Source organism: Falco peregrinus, chromosome 6, assembly GCF_023634155.1.
Source record: "Falco peregrinus isolate bFalPer1 chromosome 6, bFalPer1.pri, whole genome shotgun sequence".
Lineage (NCBI taxonomy): Eukaryota > Metazoa > Chordata > Aves > Falconiformes > Falconidae > Falco > Falco peregrinus.
In genome coordinates, this window is record NC_073726.1 from 27,174,615 (window position 1) to 27,195,816 (window position 21,202).

A 21,202-nucleotide genomic window follows, 5' to 3' on the forward strand; every position below is an offset into this window, starting at 1 on the left:
AGATCCGGTTAGAAAAATACACTCTTCTTTTAAAAGACCAAATCAAAATTAGTCATGCAAGATGATCTTGTCATATTAAAAAAAATAATAATAAAAAATCAAGACCAGTTCTGTAACTACCTTGACTCTGAAATGAAAGTTGTGGATTAAGTTTTTACAGTACATGCAAGATGATGATTCTTGTTTAGAAATATAGTCTTATTCTCATCTTTGAGGTTGTCACATTTCAGAAACAAAATATAGAACAATTCCAAGAAGTTTGGTTGTTTTTAACAGTAAATGGTAAAAGACGCTTATACTTTCTAAAAATCCAAAAATAATTATACATGGTTGAAGGGATACAACCTGAGCGTGGCATATTATTAACTTCTGTATAGTGCTTATAGACCTATCATTACTGCATTTAATAATCAAGAACTGGGGGGTGGGGGGTGTGTATCTGTCATCCCCCCCACCCCTACATTGGGTCATTTGAAAAAGAAAGTTCCAAAAAAGTGCATTCACTCTCTCTGTGTATATGCAGTATATATTTTTTTCAGTTTTAAATTGGAACTTAGTTCTGGTTTTGTGTGAATTAGTTTAGTGGCATAAAATTCAATAGCAGTAAGTTTTGGGGTTTTTTATCAGGGAAAGGCATCATCCTTTATTTCTTTGTTTCAGTAGGCTGATGGCCATTCTTACAGGTTAGAAAAAACTCAAGGTGTTTTTTCTTCTGTCTGCTTTTTTAAAATATTCTCAAAATAATTAAGAATTATTTTTCCTCATTTCTTATTGTGAATGTATCACTAAGATAAGCACATTTTATCTGGCTGAAAGATGAAGGTAAAGCCTGCAGACAAACCAGAAGGATTTGGTCCGTTCCTTATTCAGGGTTTGTATATTTGAAATTTTTGAAAAGCTGAATGTGGCAAGCTTAGCATATGGTGTTATCCCAAAGTTAAAATTCAGAATTTCTTAACTTTTCAGCTTTTGCTTTGGCTTTCCTCTAATTGCAAAGAACTTTGAAGAGCTCCATGAAACTGCAATAAAACTTTAGCCATCTTCAAATGGCGTGGCTACCAGCTGGACCATCTATGCTCTGGGGGAAATTGGGCCCCTTAATTAAGGAATGTAATACCTTATGAATGTTAAGTGCTGTTTTGAGGTCCTGTGTTTGAAGAATTTGATTGGTTTAGGCTAGTTTCTATAGGTAGGTATTCTTGTCACAAAATCTTTGCAACCTTTGGCATGAATTGGCAGCCTTGCTATAGAAAAATAAAAGACTAAATAGACCCAGTGCCTGAACTTTGGTTGCTCCAGAATATTGATTTATTTTCTTGGGAAAATATTTAATCTTCTGCTACCTCTGACCCACAAATAAGATGGAGGTATAATAACCTCTGCATCTCCGAATGCAGATTCTTCAGGTGATGAAGTTGATGAAGAAAAACTGTAAAAGACACAAATTGTATTCGTTGGATTGAGGTAACAGTGTTTCCTGTAGTTAAATCAATTATTTATGGAGAATATTTGGTATGTTGGCCTCAAGGTGAAAATGTTTTTTCATGGACAACCCAAAACATTACTTCATTTTTGTATTTTTAAACTTCTGCATTTTTTACAGGACTCCCAGGATATGTCCACTAGCTTTTACACAACAAAGTGGTTTTTCCAGTGTTTTCTTGATCGTGTGAGTATGTTTTTCATTTTCTGTTTCTGTTTGTAATTGTGACTTGGGACAGCCTCTTTCAGTGTTGTCTGATTCTATCATTGCAGACTCCTTTTACATTAAGCCTCAGGATATGGGATATCTACATACTTGAAGGAGAGCGGATTCTCACTGCTATGTCTTACACAATTCTGAAACTGCACAGAAGTAAGAAATCTCTCAAACATTTGAATGCTAAACAGTTATTTAGCTGTTTTGGTTCCTGTTTTGTGTAGCTTGACTTTGTGTAAAAAATTTTGTATCCTATTTCTGATGGGTGTTTTTCCTTCCTATGCACAAAAAGATCAAAATCTTTGCTTTATTAATGTGGGTGTGTGGTGGGTTGGTCTTGGTTGGATGACAGGTGCCCACCAAGCTGCTCTATCACAGCCCTCCTCAGCTGGACAGGGCATGGAGAAAAGTAAGATGGAAAAAACCTCCTCATGGGTCAAGATAAACACAGTTTAATAAAGCAAAAGCTGTGTATGGAAGCAAAGGAAAACAAAAGATTTATTCTCAACTTCCCATCAGCAGGTGATGTCCAGCCACTTGAAACAGGGTTTCAGTACACATATTGGTTACTCCAGAAGATAAACATCATAATAACAAATGCCCCCCACTCCTCCTTTCTCTTAGTTTTTGTTGCCGAGCAGCCGTCATATGGTATGGAATGTCTCTTTGGTCAGTTTGGGTCAGCTGTCCTGGCTGTGTCCCCTGCCAGCCTCCTGCCCACCCCAGCCTGCTGGGTGAGGTGCAGGGGGAATGTTGGAGAGACAGCCTTGGTGCTGTGGAGTGCTGCGCCCAGAGGCCAAAGCACCTCTGTGTTATCAGCACCTCTCCAGCTACCAAAACCAAGCACGGCACTATGAGGGCTGCTGGGGGGAAAATTAACTCCATCTCAGCCAGATCCAATACCATGTGATTTCCAAAGAAAAATATTTATTACTGTAAGAAAGTTATTTAAGCATTGACATGAAGTGAGCTTTATTGCTGATTAAACAATGGGGGGAAAATGTTGTAGTTCCACGGTTTGGAAATGGCTTTTTAACCCCTACAGGATTTAAATTAACCAAAAACAGCACACAAAGAATCCCCACCTGAAACTCTTTATCAGCAAACAACTTGGCAATGAGTCACCACCCATGTATGTTTCTCTTTACATTGCTGTTTGTCCAAGAACGGGATTAAGATTCAGAATTTCTGTTGTCTGCCTGGATGCCCTTGTCTTCCATCTCTTGCCTTTGGGTGAAGTAAAAGTTGAGATTTGAGCAGAATTGTCCAAAGCATCTATGCCTGTTTCCCCAAAGTGACTTAGCACCTTAAGTTCCAAAGGATCCCAAAAGCTTTTAAGGATAGATGTTGGCTTCTAAATATACTTGAGCATTTCTGAAGATGATACCTTGTAGCTCAAGTTTATTAAAGTCTTACTCTGGGAGTTCGGCTTTCTTAGTGGGGTCATTTTATTTCTATATAAATTCAGAGGTCTGCATGGAGCCTGTAGAACTGATGTCTTAGTTTGCTTGCTTTTACCCTCCTTGAACTGTGGTGATCCTACCTCACTGTCTCACTGGGGTGTGTTCATTAGGTACTTCATAAACTGCTTTGAAAAATGAAAAACGTTATTTTTGTGATTATTGTACTTCAACATTTAGAAGCAAGTCATTCGGCTTAGTATTTTGGTTTCTCTTCTTTATTTACAAATAGACATCCACTTGAAAACGTTTTTTATTCACCACTTTTTTGATGGGAAGACCTGAGAAAAAAGTCCGAATGCGGGCTTGCTTGCTTAGCAAGTATGTGGCAACTTCTTCCCTGGTCAAAACATCAAGGTACCTTACGGCAACAGAGAAAAGATAAGAGGACTGGCAGAGAAGGTGGCAGAAGACAGATTCTGATTTGTCTTCCAGTCTCTTGCCTACCCTTAATAACATTGGGGGTGTAGCTATCCAGTCAAAGTGCCGTTGTGAAGCATTTTTATTACAATGCAAGAACACTTTTTATGGTTTCTGTATACAAATTGTACATTCTGAAACTTTTGATGGCATACATATGCTTAAAGAAGCTACATAGGTATGCAGTTACAGCCTGGCAAGCCAAATAGGTTTGTATGGGAAACACGGCCTTACGGCTGTGTAAAAAGGGAAAGAAAAATAATCTGATAACTGTAAAATTACTTTCAAAATATGACCTGAATTTGATTGAAGTAGCAAAGAGCCTGAAGCAGTGGTTCTGAAGTGTGAACTGCCATCATAATTTCATTGGAAGTTAATTCAGTTGTGAATGAGAATACCATAAATAAGAAATTTTAAAAATGTTTTAGTGCTTTTCAAAGCTCCTAGTAAGAGGGATGATGTACATACCTACAGCAGTGGTTTGCAAGTTGAAGATGCAGGCTGAAAAATAAAAGACCTGAAGCTGTTCGACATAAGAAGGTTGAAGGAGAGTGACTTGTAGTTAGCTTTCTGAAGATGCACCTTCTTGGAAAACATTGTCCTAAGTAGAGAATGTTAAGTAGGAAGCATTTCCATGCTGATTTGCAAGTGAACTTTTAATAGATTTTATAGATTTGTGGTGTAGAATTGTTATCTGCTTAATTAATTGTTTTTCATTCCACTTTGGAAACAAAAGCATCTTAAATGTCTTAAGTATATTTTCCAATGTTCATAATCAATACATTTTAATGTATAATGTTTCCTTCCTACATAGAGCACCTGATGAAATTACAAATGGAAGGGCTTGTAGAATTTCTGCAGGAGTCTTTAGCCAAGGATTTCTTCTATGAAGATGACTTTGTAATAGACCAGCTCCAAAATTCTATATCAGAATTGAAACGAGCAAAACTGGATGTACCAGTAGCTGGTAAGAAATGTGTATATATGCAGATTTAGATAGAGCTATTCACACTTTGTCCATTTTTAAAGTGTTAATTCATGCTGTTAAAAATTGCGCAAATATTTATCTCTTCATCACTGCATAGGTTTTGGGGTTTTGTTCCCCAAAGATACTTTACAGTATAAAACCAACACCCTTAATTTCATGAGTTTGCTTTTTTTTTTGGTGTTCTGTTTAGTGGCTGTAAGCTAATGGCAACACACTTTAAAACATCCCATGTTCTGATAATTTTATTAACTTGGATCTGTAAAATTTTTTAAGGTAGAAAGTTAAATACCAAGGTTTCAAATTATTTGCAACAACAGCGTTCTTTGAGAATCCAGACAGTTTTGTAGCTTGATTAGCTGTGGAACAAGCTTCAGGTCAATTTTTTTCTTACTTTAGCCAAATCCAGATTTTTTAATGGTTTGCAGGTGATAGGCTCTCTGGGTGCTTGACTGAATTATTTTATTTGTTTCTTCTAAGCTTTTGTGGTTTTGCTCTTCAGTTGCAGAGTGGAGATGGTTGTTTTGTGGGGCACTACTTATGAAATACGTATAGGACACCTTCCTCTACTAAGATTCCGTTATCTTTTCTATCCCTGCCTTCACAATCTTTAATTACAATTTTTCTTGTAATCATCCAGAGTTCTTTGTTCTTGCTAATTGTAAAATAGTATGTGAGGAAGAATATATGTTTTTTAAAAAATCTTAAAAATATGGCAGGAACGACCTTAAAATAACTTAATAAAGTTGCTATGGTTGGCTTTCAGAAGTTGAAAAGTGTCAGAGTAAAGGCTGCCTATGTAGCATTGTTGTGATAATTTTTTCCTGAAGCTCTTTTGTTAATGAACTTCATTTTTGTGTGTCTGTAGACCTTACTTACTGCATGCAGCTATTGAAACAGCTTTCACAACTACTCGTTGCAAATTGATAACACTTTCATGAGGTTCTTCAGCATATCTGTCCCTCTGGAGTACAAACTCTTCTTGTAAATCTGTTTCCCATCATCCTGGCTTCTTGTGAGTTTCCCATTTCTCTTGCTCCTTATTCCTGTGTTTAGTCCTCTTTCTGACTTCCTGTAACATCTCCAGCACTGTTTCTCCAACCCACAGCAGGTCAAAGTCTAGTTCCTGCTGTTGTCTTTTCATCTGCTGTCGTCTTAGTCCTTTTCACCTGCAGACTGTGTTCTGTGCGTCTGCAGTTCTCCATGTTACTGCATGCACTGCTGCTTCCCCGTTCTAATCACAGCCTTTCCATCCTACTTTCTCTCCATCCTTTTTGCACAAGCTAGGTTTTAGTCTTAACACTTACTTTTCAGAGCAAGGTGCTCTTTTCAGCACTACTCTTCAGCTTTGTGCTTTGTCAGACATCTTGTCGCAGCTGATGCTTGGTCATGGTGACTAGATGTGAGCAAATAAGTCAGCGAGTAACTTCATCTTTTAGCATCAATTCCAATCCATTGTGTTAAAGGAAGATAGATCATGGGAATGTTTTCTGTTAAGTTTTAGACATGAAGATCTCCATGGTTATGTTTGAACAGTGAGGGGATGATCCCAAAAAACTTAGTAGATGGATAGATTTTTTCATGGATGCGGTAAAGTAAATTTAATCAATAGATTCTAGTTTCCACTTGAAACTGTAGTAGCTGAAGAGTTGGGGAAGATATTTGCTACATGATGGAGTTAACGTGTCATCCAGGCTAGAAAATCACATGCGTGTAACTCATGTTGAGAGTTTCTACAGAAAATACAGAATTTACTGGAGATTTTGGAGATTTTCTTGGGGGGGGGGGGGGTGGCGGGCAGTGGGGAGAAGGCAGAAACTCCATTTTAAGGCCTCTCTTTTGGGAGAATGTAAAATGCCTTCGAGTGAAATTTTGTTTGAGAATACCAGATTTTCACAGAAAATTAAAGGATGCTTTAGGTGACATAAGAGCTATCCACCTTGCAATGCAGTAACAGAAAGTGGGAGGCATAAGGAGTCTTCTTTTGGAGACCAACAGCAAAGGGTAAGGAACGTATCTTCTTGCCGAGACAGTTTGGCAAGCAAATTGTTGGGTTTCATACTTTGTACACTTCAGAGTACCTTCAGATGTGACTAGCTGACAGGATGGTAATTGTTTTGAGCCATATTGGTTCTTTCTTTTGGATAGCTAAAGCAACATAAACCACAATAAAATGCCTTTTTTTTTCTTGTCTTTTTTTTTCTTTTCCAACGCGAGTAAGGGAGATTTAATATTGAAACAGGAAAAGCAAAGCCAAAGTGAAGTGTGTATCTTGGTGCTGGATGAGGAACTGAGCTTTTTTCTTTCTTATTTCAAAGTATCCTGGGAAAGCCTCTATGTGTGATATATTTTTGCCAGGGGTAAATAGGAACTTTACTTAACATTTCACAAAATAAATATAAAATACCTTCAACCTAATCCTTGGAAATCTAGCTGATTTATTTGCTGTTATCTCTAGTTGAGTGAGGCTGCCTCATTTGTTCTTCATATGAATTTCACAAGCCTTTGATATTTTTTTGTTTGTTTCTTTTCCCACTCTGATATTCATTTTGGTTTTACTAATCACTGTCTTCAGGCAATAATGTTTTTCTGCAGATTCTCAGCATTCTCTAGACATTCAGCTTTGCTCACGTGTTGTGGAGGGTTGACCCTGGCTGAATGCCAGGTGCCCACCAAGCTGTTCTATCACTCCCCTCCTCAAACAGTCAGGGGAGAGAAAATGTAATGAAAGGCTCCTGGCTTGAGGTAAGGATGGGGAGATCACTCATCAGTTACTGTCATGAGCAAAACAGACTTGACTTGGAAAAATTAATTTAATACCAATCACATCAGAGTAGGGTAATAAGGAATAAAATCAAATCTTAAAATACCTTCTTCCCACCCCTCCCTTCTTCCCAGACTGAATTTCACTCACAACTTCTCTGACTCCTCCCTGACAAGCAGCAGAGTGGGACAGGGAATGGGGGTTGTGGTCAGTTCATCACACATTGCTCCTGCTGCTCCTTCCTCCTCACACTCTTCCTCTGCTCCAGCATGTGGTCCCTCCTGTGGAAGGCAGTCCTCCACAAACTCCTCCAACGTGGGTTTTTCCCATGGGCTGCAGCTCTTCATGAACTGCTCCAGCACGGGTCCCCCGCAGGGTCCCCAGCACGGGCTTTTCTCCCCACGGGGCAACAGGCCCTGCCCGGATCTGCCCCAGCACTGCTGCCTGTGGGTCACAGCTCTTTTGGGCACCCCCTGTCCGGGCTTGGGGTCCCCCATGGGCTGCAGGTGGGGATCTGCTCCCCGGTGGGCTCCCTGGGCTGGGGGCACAGCCTGCCTGGCTGGGGGCTTCACCGTGGGCTGCCGGGGAATCTGTGCTCCTGGTACCTGGAGCCCCCCCTGCCCCTTCTGCGCTGACCCGGGGGGCTGCAGGGCTGCTGCTCTCACACAGTCTCACTCTTCTCTCTGGCTGCAATTGCTGTTGCACAGGTACTGTTTCCCCCTTCTTAAATAAGCTGTCCCAGAGGTGCTACCACTGTCACTGATGGCCTCGGTCTTGGCCAGTGGCAGATCCATCTTGGAGCCAGCTGGCCCTGGCTCTATCAGACACAGGGGAAGCTTCTAGTAGTTTCTCACAGAAACCAGCCCTGTAGCCCACCACTACCAAAAACCTTGTCACACAAACCTAATACACGTGTCTGTCTGATCTTTACTACCTTCAGCCTCTTGCTACCATTTTTCTTCTAATTTCATGTAAAACTTATGAAACCATTATATGTCGTGCAACAATACACAAAAAAAGTGACTGTTTATGTAAGTATCCACTGTAGCGTGAGAAGAGAGTGTTTTAGTTTTCTCACTTGAAATCAAAGCACTACTTCCTATCTTGTACTTTTTTTTTAGTGAACAACAATTACACCTGTAAAAACTAAAGTAAAAACACACATTAGAAAAAAGAAAAAAATCTTCATCTTACAGTTGCATCAGTATCTATCATCCAGGAATAGCAGTGAGCTAATTAAGCTCAGTGGAATTTTCCATCTGGCATCCTTTGTTAGGCTATATAGATTTTCCTGCCCTAGTAGGGTAAGCTGCAGTATGATATTAAAGGAGGTAATAACTTCTGTGTTACTTGAAAGTGTATGTCTGCTTATGCCTGATGTAGCTTTCTCTGGCTTGCTTCTTCCATGGCTTTTCCCATGAAATGAAGGATGCTGCTTGTTCCTTTCAGAGCACAGAGGGAGGAAGGGACTTTTTTAACACTTTCTCAGTGCTAAAGCCCTTACAGTGCTCAGCCAGAACATGGGCATTGGGCGGATCGTGCTAATTTTGGATGTCACTGAAATGCTTTTGTCAAGACTAGGGCTATTTTGCATAAAGCAGACCATGGGTTTTCATTCCTCTTTGTGGCAATTTCTAGTCTAACTGCTGGCCAGTATTGGATAGCCTGTGCTTAGCAACTATAACCTTCAGAGGATGGCTTGCAACTGAAGTGCTGTTCTCAAAACCCACGGTAGGCATCCCTTGTTCCAGGGATTCTACGGGAACAGTAAATGGTATGGATAAGCACTCTTCTTATTGGCAAGTCACTTGGTTATCAAGACCTCAGAGAGGCAGGCTGTATGGTAGAAACTGTCCTTTAAGGTATTTGTCCTCTGACATATATCCTCAAGCGAGTTTAGTAGGAAAGGTAGTTGGTATTTTCTGGGTTGCCTGAACGTTATGAAGAGTGTCCATACCACAGCTGGTTCCTGAACAGCACGCTCATCTAAATCTGTATGACTCCTGTATGTCACAGACTGGTTTAGGTTGGAAGGGGCCTTAAGGACCATCTAGTTCCAACCCCCCCTGCCATAGGCAGGGACATCTTCCACTAGACCAGATGCTCCCAGCCCTGTCCAACCTGGCCTCAAGCACTTCCAGGGATGGGGCATCCACAGCTGCTCTGGGCAGCCTGTGCCAGTGCCTCGCCACCCTCACAGTGAAGAATTTCTTCCTTTTATCTTAATCTCAATCTGCCCTCTTTCAGTTTAAAGCCATTCCCCCTAGTCCAGTCACCACAGGCCTTGCTAAGATGTCCCTCTCCAGCTTTGTTGGCCCCTTCAGGTACTGGAATGTGCTCTTAAGGTCTCCCCATAGCCTTCTCTTCTCCAGGCTGAGCAGCCCCAGCCTGTATTCACAGAGGTGCTCCAGCCCTCTGACCATCTTTGTGGCCCTCCTCTGGGCATCCTCCAACAGGTGCATGTCCCTCTTACATTCGTCTCAAGGAGACAGAGCTGATGCAGAGCAGCCAGTCTCATCCTTAATTCAAGGATGATGTCTAGAGCATAGTGAAAGGAATATTTCTCAGTGTACGCCATTGATTTCCAAATTTTCTTGATGCAGATTCTTTCCTTGGCTGTTATTTAAAACAGCAGCAAAATTCTTTAAATGGTCACAAGATACGGATAGAATTTCCAGCTTTGCTGTAAGTTACTGCTGTAGGACTACATAAATAATGCTGTGTTTAATAATAAACAATATTTGTATATTAATACATACAGTTTTATAATGTCTGACTTTATTGAAGTGCTTACCAGTGAAAGTTTCATATTCTACTTAAAAATAAGTGACTGAAAATGAATTAGTGTCTCATAAACAAGGCAGGCCCACCTTCAAGGCTGAAGGCTCTCAGGTCTGTTCTTGAGATGGTTTATCACCTGCACTTTGATGTCCTGAAAAGGGAGGGCAGAGGCGTGCTGGGTTGGATTTTTATCACTGTAAGTCTAATTGAATTTACAGCAGCTGAGAAGGTATTAAATCAGAGATAGAGGTCTTGTGTCTTAATTCTAAAGCAGTATTGGCAAATTTGGAATCTGCCCTTGGTCTTGTGATCATCTAAACTATATTTGTGTGTGGAAACAGCAGTTTTAAACTCTGACTCAGTTCTTCTAGTTGTCCCAGCCTTTTCTGTATTCAGGGAAAACTAGCAAAGTTTGAATCTTGCATTTGTCATGAATTTTAAAGTGTTTATCTGCTATTTATCTTTCAAGGTATATTTTATTAAATCTATTATCAGTATCTTTTATTTAAATATCTGTCTAAATACTCCTCAGTGGCTGGAGAAGAATATATTAGGTTGATAAACTGTTAAATAATGTCTGTTCTCTGCTGTTAATGCACCTTTTGACAGCCAAAACAATAGAAATATGTAAGTCAGCTTGACTTTCCTGTTTCTTATGTTGTCTCTCTTTTGGTTGTGTTTTGTTTCAGAGGAATTTTGGATTTTTCGCTTGTGCTTGAAGAATACATGAGTAGCTATTTCATACAATGCACTTCATATTTTAATCAACTTATTTTTCTGCCTTGTTTCTTGTGTGATACAAGTATTTTACAATATTATGAAGGAAAATAATATATCAAACTATACTAATATAATTAGTATATTATTTTCAGCAGTTTTAGAGATTGGCTTTGCATCATTTAAAAACCTTTACTGTTTAAAACTTGCATGCTTTTTAAAAATATGATCCAGATAGTTACGTTGCTCATGTTCATATTCTTATTTCAATCTGACTTTTCAAGGAAGTTTATTTTCTGGAAAAAAATGTGGAATTAGGGATGTAAAACAGAGTGTTTAATTTTAGAAACTTTTTTTTTTTGCAAAGGTAGCTTACAGACATACAGCTGGCCATCTGTATCCTCTGGTTGATGACTAGATTTGTTAACATTTCTATTGTTTATCTAAGTGCAGATGTTTATAAAGTAAGTTTTCCTTACTGTCACTACTACAAAGTGACACAGCATCAGAAGGACAACCAGTGTATTTTGTTCTACCTTCAAGTTGTCAGACAGATTTCATTTCACTAACTCCTCAGCTGATGATGGCATAAAAGGAGGAGGAGCAGAGGCTGACTTTCAGACAGCAGCTTGAGCTTCTACTGCAGGCAATTACATTTCTTCAAAATTCTTTTGGACTTGTAAACTGAAGAAGTAAGGCGGGACATCAGTGACGGAGGGTAAATACAAAATATCAAGATGTCATTTTAAGAGTTGTTTTTATGACCATTACCGTCCTCGAAAATTGTGTTAGAACAGTCAAAGTGCATGTATTCTGGCGCTGAAATTAAGGACTAGCCTGTTATTCACTGGAGAGAGCACTTAAAGCACTTTACTCCAATTATATGTCTGCTATTCAGTGCATGAGGCTGTTAGTGCCTCCTGAAGCAATTTTCTGTAAAGGTCTTGTAGTTGAGATCGACTTCCACTGGGTGGTGACCAAGACTTGTTAGAGCAGGAAGAGGCTTAAAAGGAAGCAGCAGTAGACTAAAACTTTCTTTAATATGACTTGAATGTCTTATCTTTTTGGGAACAGTCAGATCTGCTCATATTTGCTTTGCTCCTTTTCATGTCAAGTAATATGTTTACCAGCAGCAAACAAGCACCTGATTGTTCTTGTTTTGCTCAAATTGTCTCCCTCTGCTTCCATTTCTCTCCCTCCTCGCCCATTTTTTCCCTATTTTCTTTGTTGTTTGCTTGTTTTATGCTATACTGCATACAAGCCAACTAAATCACTAGTTTCTTCTAAAGGAAAAAGGGAAAATCCTATAGTCCCAGCTCTGTAAATTCTGATATAAACTATTATGCTTGTCTTTGGGAAAAAACAGTAACTAAACTCTGTGTAGGAACTTGTTCCTGTGAACAAAGAGGGGGAGAGAAGGATGAGGGTTAGTTCTGCATCTCATGCGAATACTGGCAACCTGGGAAAAATGTAATTGCCTAGCTTGCTTCAGAAGACGCATTCGATGATTGTAGAGGTTGCTGCCCAAACGATCACAGCTGAACTGGGCAGCTTTGTCTTAATTTCTAGTTTTAAAATGCTTTTAAACTTTGTGTGTAAACATCATAGATTGTATAGAAAAAGCACTTGTCCCAGAAATAAATCTTGCAGAATTCAAAAGTTTCTCCATTCCTCAGCCAGGCAGGTATGTCTAGAAAGTGAATTAACTCAGACTTTGGATCAACAGCACAAACTGATATTCAGTTGAATGTCCTTGAAAAAATGCAAATACAATTTCTTCATGTCAGCTCTGAGGACTTTGAACAGTGAGTTTAGCTGAACGTAGTAAGAGATGATGGCTGAGACCTGCACGTGAGGCTTTAGGCAGATTTGGAGTGGAAAATTGGTAGGTAAAAGATACGTGGCCTGTAAGAAAAATTGGTGCTTTTGTGTGCTTCTCTGGCAGGCTGTTTGTGTACCTCTTAACGGCAGAGATGCTTGCTGTGGTTTTATTTCTTTTGTTTGCTTTCGTATTGTGGGGTTTTTTCCTCAGCTTTTTGTTTTTATTGCCTTCTTTCTTTCTTGCCAGCATGCAGCATCATGGTTTTCTTGCTATTATTATGGATCGTGGACTGCTTAAAGCATTCATAGACATAGTTTGCATGCTAGTTTGTGCATTTGAGGAGTGTCTTGTTGTATTAACGTGCACGGTGATAGATAAAGTTATCCTCTACTTGTTTCATTTTCTGGATTTTTTTTGAACTTCAGAGTTTTTATTGTTTTTAAAGTCCTTGGTAGTTCCTCCACTGGAAGTGATGGCTCTGTGTGTGCCTATGTATGATCTGTATACTTTAATTAAAATCAAATATGGTTTCCAGTTTAAAAGAGATCTGTTTTCCTTTAGGTGACCAGTTTGCAGGATGTCTTTGTGCTGCAGCATCATAGACAGTGTAACACAAGTCCTTTCCTCCAGCGCTTTTTGTGGCAGGAGGTGATGAGACCTCAAGCATTTCTGAACCAGAACAAGGCCTGTGCTGCTTAGCTTCGATTACTGCATTGAGCACCTCTAGCAGTGTGGCCTTTCTTGAAGTTTCACATGCAGATGTGGTTAATTAAGCAAGCTGTTTCAGTTGTTTCTGTCTGAGGTGGAGTTAGGCAAAGTTCTGTGGCAGCCCTGTGGCTAAGATTTAAAGTGATATTTCTTCTTTTCCCCACTGACTCTCTTTCGATACGTACTCATTGTTCCATATTTTTGTTTTCCCTGAAAGCATTATGCTTCAGTATTACCAGCCTATAAACATGATATCATGCTGTTAGAATGCAGAGCTTTTCTTCTAAATGATCTATTGTCTGGGAGTGCTTTGCTTGTTACTCAGTACATGAATTAATATCAAGCTTTAAGTGTTTCACAACAGACATGGTAAAACTTCCCTGATACTCATTTTACTTCTGTAATTCATGTTATAGCATACGTCACCTAGACAGTGCAGCCCACATACGCCTAGTTGTAGTGTATTTTTTTACCCTGACATGTGAAGGAAAGATGACAGAAAGTAATCTTCAAAGCATCCCAGATAGAATACTGCAGGCATTTTTATTGAATTCTCACTTGGGTTTTATTAGAGCTTAATGGTAATTAAGAAACCTTAAGTGTGTGAAATTAAAAAAAAAAAAACCACAAACTCACACAAAACTCACCTTTATTGTACAACCAAGTATATTTCAAAGGATCTCATATTGCTCTGTATGCTCTTAGAGTAATAGCTGGAAGAAAGGAAATCAGTTCATACTTTTAATGTCTTTGTACAAATGAAGGAAGCGTTGCAGCTACTAGAGGGCCTTGTCTTCAGTTTTTATTATGTATGTGTATATATATTTTGCATAATTTAAGCACGGAAGAAAAGAAATAATTTTTCTAAAGCATTTATTGCATACAAGGACAGAAATTAAAGAATTTAGAGCTGTTGAGGAGCCATTTTCTTATGCTGTCCCATTAATGACTGTGATCACCTGGAGGTTATAAGTGGATTAGCAGCATATAAAGCCTAGTTCTGTATGATTTAGATGATTAGTTTTTAGTATGTACTTTGAATGTTGTTTCTTAATTCAGACTTCTTGCTATTTTGACACTCAAAATTAGTAAGATTGAAAGCATTGTAATATATAGTTCCAGTATCAGGAATATTTATTAAGGGCAAAATTCACTTTTATTTAGAAGGTGAAATCCTCAGCTTTGCCTGACACTATGGTTGAGGATGCAAATGCAATTAATTGGTACAAATGCCTTTTGCCAGACTGAAGCAAGTTCAAAAAGTGAATTGCTGTCCACAAAGAACAATTTTGAAGAGGCTGGTGCGCCAGACGGTATATTGCAGAGCTGTTAAATCATCAGTTTACAGCATCCATGCAACTCATTCCTCTGTCCCCTCATCTGCTCTTCTGATGGTGTGCTGCTGGGGAATGCAAATCTCCACAGCCACACTCCAGGTTTTAGCCTGATTTCTGGATAATGGGGCCCCATAGTGAAGGAGAACAAACCACAAAACTTGTAATTCCAAGAGCTATGCATTGGAGCCTCACACTGAGGCCCTACCCCACCATGTAACCTGCTGCACTGTTTTGCAACCATTTGCGTAGGTGTTCTCCATCAGAGAGTATAGTGTGCCAGGTGTGTAATCCTGTAAGCTGTTACAACATGTGGAATCTCCCCTTTGGGGACAAGTAATTGAGGAGAGGGCTCAGCCTGAGTATCTTCCTTTGCCAGGTTGTAGCAAGGCAGACAGTGAGTACCTTCAGTGTAAGGGCATAGGTTTGTGTATCTGAAGAATTGTATGATCATAATTGAGCAGAGAATAACTAGGGGAAAATAAAAATGGAAGGGGTTTTTGCAGAAAGTGTGGGTAGGCTGTTTGTTATATGTAAACTGAGGTTTCTGAAATTACGTGTTTTTAAAGGAAAGGTTAGGTTTCCTTTTGGCCTTTGGCCTTACATGAAAACTTTGAAAATCAAGAAAAGGCTTTCTGTTAAGGTTTGTTTGTTTTTATTTAGTTACCTTGTCATGACACATGGCATCACTGTATTCTTCTCTGCTGTCCTCTTGCTATGTCCTAGCTGGCACAAGCTGTAAGTTTTCATTTAGTTTATATAGCAGCTGATCCGTGATGGTGGTTTATTATGCTGTTATAATAATACTGACCTTGGCTGCTGGCTTTCCTCTGTGTATCTCTATCATGCACCAGTCATCAAAGATTGAACTCATACTATTGACTGTAAAAATGAACATAGCTCACTTCTAACCACAGCGCTTGTGTCAGGGATAGAGACATTTGTATGTATTCGCTCCTGTGAACCCATATAGAGATGAATTTTAATTACAAGTAGCTAGAAAGAGCGAGGTGCTAAGTTTATGATCTTTGATGATTGAGAAGGATTCTACAGTTCTTGTTTTATGAAGAAGCAGGGCTTAAAGTAACTGACAGTGATGTTTTTATTTTTTTTTATGACCAATTTTGCATAACACTTAAGCAAGGGTAGCCATTTCTTTTTTATTCTCCTTACAACAGATCTTTTGCTAAATAGATAGATACAGAGTGAGTAGGATTTCTTTGGTCATGCTGACTTTAAAGTTTGTTTTAATTTGGGGGAAATACTGAACATCAAATAAATTTAGATTAATGCATTTAATGACAAGCATGTGACCTTTTCTGCTTATAATGGGAAAGTAATGTATTACACAAGTTATATGCAAGTGGATATAATAAAAGACTTTGGCTGAGAATGTGAAGGGCGTTGACTTAAGCAGGAAAACTGCAGTGGAAAATTTGATGTAAATTATTTTATGAGCACCATGAAGCAATGAAATACTTCTTTGTTCTTTCTGTAGTGTCAGTGTGGATTGTTCAGGGTGCCTACATAACTGGTGTTTTCCCCTGGCTGTTGCGATGTGTTGAGCTCCAGTCTGGGAGTACTTTCCATTCATATCCCAGTTCTGTAAATTATGTCCTTGTGTTCAGGGAAGCTCATCTCTTGAACACTCCATTGGAATCATGACATAGCCAGTATTAGTATTAGCTACTTAGTTGTTCTATAACTGATAAAAAAACTGAACTGAAAAAAATAAGATTCTGCATAGAGTCCTTTAGTCATACTGTAGCTTTTTGATACTGAAGATGAAATTTCTAGGCAGGGATTGAAGAGGAACAAGGACTTAACTGCACAGATGTTAATGAGGAGTTCCACCCAAATAAAGAAGTGGAAGTTCAAAGATGTCCGCTAGGAAGTTTGTGCATGTGAGTGAGGAGCTGATAGTATAGCTTACCAGAGGTGAACATTAAAAGATCAGTGAATGGAAGAATGGATGGAAGACAATAGAACGGAAGAGGGATATTGGGAAGGATTTTTAAAGCGGACAAAGTAGCTTACTTAATGTGATGGGGACGATGTGAGGAGGGTTAAATACAGAGTGGTTACTGTAACCAAAATGTCATCCAGGGAAATGATTTTTTTTGCACCAGTGTCATGAATGAGCAAATGTTTGGCAAGATTGTATCAATTGTAGAAAGGAAGAGGAGAGTAACTGGTTGAGGTGAGAGCCTAAACAAAATCATTGTTCTGTGTCAGTATACACAAAAACCTTTGAGGTGTTTAGCAGAATGGTGACCCAGAGAAGAGGCCCAGGTAGTAGAGTTAATAGGTGCTTTTGCTTGCATGACCAACAGATCTAACAAGACTTCTGTACAAAGGTGAATTTGTGTTATTACTATTCTTGTTTTAGGTAAAGAAGATGAATTTCCAAAGAAGCCACTGGGGCAGATTCCATCAGGGCCTCAGCCTGCTACACTTAACTCCACTCCAATGCTTAATGGACAGAACAGCACGGGTACAGAAACAACAAGAAGGACAGAGAGGAGACCAATCCCAGGGGAAGAACCAGAAAGTTCACCAAATAACCGAAAAAGAATTAATTCACTGGAAAAGAAACCTTCCTTAAAACAGCAGAAGGCTCGACCAGTAGAGACACAAAGTAGTATGCCGAAGAACGAGGTAGATACTAGAAGAAAGCCTCAGCCAACAGAGCAAGACAGCTCAAGACAATATAATAATGCAGCTGCTAATCAAAATTCTAACGCTACTTCAAATACAAGAAGGGAATTTATACCTAAGTGGAATAAACCGTCTGACATCAGAATAATTGAAAAGACCATGAAACTTACTGCAGAGGTGAAAGGAAGGCAAATAAACCATTCAGTTTCAGGCCCACCACCAAGTCCTGGAGAAACGCAGCCTTTGAGTGTAAAGCAAAAGATGAGGGTTTTGGATGCTGATGAAGGTAAGCGAGGGTCTAATGCATCGCAGTATGACAATGTTCCGGAAGTTGAGAATGAGAATCTTGTTGAAGATATGCTTGAGAGAGCTCGTCCACAGAGCCCTAGGCATGTAACATATTCCAATAGTCCAAGAAAGCAAACTGAAAAAATACCAACTCCATTAAAAATACCCAGTAGTTACACATGTACTTCACAACCCAGATCTCCAAAATACCCATCACAAGCTGATGGACCACCTCATGGACTGAATGTAAAACACCCGCTGCCATGTTATAGTAATCCACCTACGTACCGTGGAAATTCTCCAAAGCATGTTTCCAGTATAGGCAATACAAGTTCTGTACCTCTGCATTACCATGGGAATCGAACCAGCCCTTCTGGTAGGCTGTATGGTTCTTTTATTTCAGTAGATTATTCTCCAGATAAACTACAAATGAATTCCTATCCTGCCAGTCGCCAAAATCCTCTTTCACCAACCCCTGGTCAGGTAGAAGTAGCCCCTGTCGATGCTTACACCAGCAACTCAAGGCCTCCTGCAGGTGTCAAATTCATAATCCCTCCAGTGGATTATTTACCAGAAGATAAAAAGTGGCCAGATGCTGCATATATTTACAGACATGAACCCTACAGGCAGCCCTGGAGCCAAGACGTTAACAAAGGCCACTTGGATAATTTCCAGAAATACCAGCATTTTCAGTCAACGCCTTTTCAAGACCATAGTCTTCCTGCTGTTTCTGTGGACAGTCCAATAAGATACAGAACTTCCCCAAACTTTGAAGAGCATGATTCACCGCAATACCAATATTCAAGCCCATCAGCTCAAGCCCAGCACTATCGAAATAGAAGCGATGGATTGGCTATGCATGAATCCGTGCTTCTCTGAGAATCTTGTCTGTACTTAGTAAAATGGCAAGAATCAAAACCAGATAAACATTGCTGTGTTAGTAGTAGTCCACCTCAGTTCTTCTATGAAATGCAGACAGTTCACACGAGTCTCAAAAAGAACAACACTACTACGAAGGATGTTTCAGGCTTTCATTGAAGGGTAGTTGAGTTCTTAGGCTTGCATTGAAGCTGTTGAAAGTGATCTGATGCACATAAAAAAGCAATAAGATCATACGCGCCATGTGGTTAATACTGTCATTGTTCCTTACATTTAAATAATTTGGGTTACAATCTGTCTGCCTAAAACCTGTAACACATTTACAAGTTTTATTTTGACTGACATTGTTAATGCACTGTAGATGCATGTGCGCAGCGCCAGGTGTGCACTTATACTACACAAACGCGTATGGAAAAGAGAGAGTTCAAATGTAAATGCATTTAACTTTGTGCAAAGCTTGTGAAGTACTTTTATTTCATGTTAATTTTTCTTTGTAATTTATTTGAGAAACCATTCATTTTGAATGGGATTTTCTGTCATTTTTATACAGCTGCCTCAGCATCCCAGTATCTGTTCTGGGCAGGAGAGATGCTTTGGGATTATTAATTTAATCTTACGTGACAGTTCATTTCCTCCCCTTTGACTACTGTTTGTCATTTTCCTCAGCAAGAAGGAGCAGGCAGGCAGAAGCAGAAAGCCAAAAATGTCTCTCCAGTCTGGCTAACAAATGGTGCTTCAAATTCAGGGCAGTGTTTAGTTTTTTAGGTGCATTGAAAGTGAGTAATTTTTACCTTCTCACCCAAATCTACCTTCAGAATGTTGTCCTATATGCAAAATATTGGAGCACAGCAAGAGTAATGCCAGATACAGAAATGGTGCTGCACTCTTTGCTTTTTGCTGTGCTGTCAAATGAAACTGGTTGCAGGGGCAAATCTCACAGGTATCAGAGAATGACCAGCTCCTCCACACTCCTGTGAAGTACACGCAGGAGTCCGAGATTTGGTCAGAGCTCAGTTCCCTGAGGTGTGTGAGTAATGCAGTGTCCCTTCTCTTAAGCTTTGTCATGTCAATTTTTTTTTTTTTCCCCCCCTTTTTTACCCCAAAAAAGAGCTGGTAGGTTCGTGTCTGTGATTGGGCATGCGCTGCTGTGCTACCAGGCTGCTGAGAGACAGTGTGGTGCTTTACACTACAATGATCCCGACTGTTAATAGGAAGGTTAAACTCCCAGTAATGCGAGTATTTTTAATTAGTGTTTGCAGCCTTTTCTACTTTATGTTTTCCTTTCCTTGACTGTGAATTGGGGGTGGAAGGAAAATGCAGGTTAAGTGGCAGAGGCAGGATGTGGTCCTGCGAGCTGCTGGGTGCCGTGCGGGAAGTGCTGAAGGCGCTGACCTCAGTGAAACCAGTGGGGCTGAGGCAGGTGAGCATCTTGCCAGAAGAGGTCCTTGGAGTGCTTAACAGAGACATTTTTCTAACACTTGTACCAAACATTGGTATCAACACCAGTTTTGGTTAGTTTGGAAGGTGTCTTGGGGTTGTTTTTTGGGTTTGTGTTTTTTTTTTTTTGTAAGATTTGTTAACTGAGAACAATAGAAATTGAATTATTTTTTTTTTTCTTTTGAAGAATGAGCTTTAGTGCCTATTATTGCTGCAGGTTGGCTTTTTAAGTTTTAAGGTACAGAAATAAAACAATTTTTACAAATGGAAATAACATTTACTTAGTATATTTCAAAAAACTTTTTTGTGTATATAATGTCTGGTGTAATTTTTAATGAACTCGGCAATTTTATATTTTAAAAATTGCCAACTGCAGCGAATAGTAGCAAAACACTACACTGAAACCCTAAACTGAACTTGTGAAGGCAAATATGAGTTGGGCTTACCTTAGTTCTGATTGCTTACAGCAGCTTAGAAATATATGTATATAATATTGTGGCTAAGTGTAATAATCTCAGTGTTTAATGGTGGTTCTGTAATTCGTAACAAAGCTGTACAATTCATTTGTGCAAGCAATACAAGGCTCCAAAATATGTATCAGCATTAGTAAATACTGTAGATTTTTATATATAAAATATATACACACTATTTTCTTATGTCATCTGCAACAGTTTTATAACTGTGTATCCTATTTTGATGTGACTGTATTTTTAACATGTTAAAATAATAATAATTAAGCTTATATTGTTTGTCTTTATTCTTAATTGAGTAGCTCAAGACTGGACTTTTGTTCTTAACACAAATAATTACTTTTCATATATGAATACTGTGTCTATACATCTATTTGACATATGTCCTATTTAATTTGTACATGTTAATTTTTAGACTAAGCAATACAGCTACAATCTAGATAGTGCTTTTGGATTACTAAAGAAGCAGCAAGATTATTGATTATAGTTTACTACACTGCAAAACCTTAACCTATATTTTGCGAAAGCTAGGAGTATAAACTGTGGTTATAATTTCCTGGTTTTGTTCTAATAATCTCACCAAACGCCAATTCAAAAGAGGATAATTATTGGCATGGGAGACTTGCAGAGTTGCATTGATCAAAGTGTAAAATAATAGTCTAGCTGCTGTGTCTTACATGTTTAGAGGATGGTATAGAGCTTTTTTTTTAAAAAAAAAAAAAAGTGCCATGTCATCTGTTTGTAGTGCAAAATACACTTTATCTTCATTTAGCTGGACAA

General features: G+C 39.1%; 1 protein-coding gene across 3 annotated transcripts in view; it reads left to right on the plus strand.

Annotated features, from left to right (window-relative positions):
- USP6NL (USP6 N-terminal like) overlaps nt 1–20,694 on the plus strand; it is a 130,647-nt gene extending 109,953 nt beyond the window's left edge. For all 3 annotated transcript variants that reach the window (XM_055807939.1, XM_055807941.1, XM_027790530.2), the window contains 4 exons: nt 1,604–1,669; nt 1,756–1,855; nt 4,394–4,546; nt 17,080–20,694. In XM_055807939.1, coding sequence (XP_055663914.1) covers nt 1,604–1,669; nt 1,756–1,855; nt 4,394–4,546; nt 17,080–18,515 — 1,755 coding nt within the window. In that variant the 3' untranslated portion in view covers nt 18,516–20,694. The remainder of the gene's footprint in view (nt 1–1,603; nt 1,670–1,755; nt 1,856–4,393; nt 4,547–17,079) is intronic.
- Nucleotides 20,695–21,202: the final 508 nt, after the last annotated feature.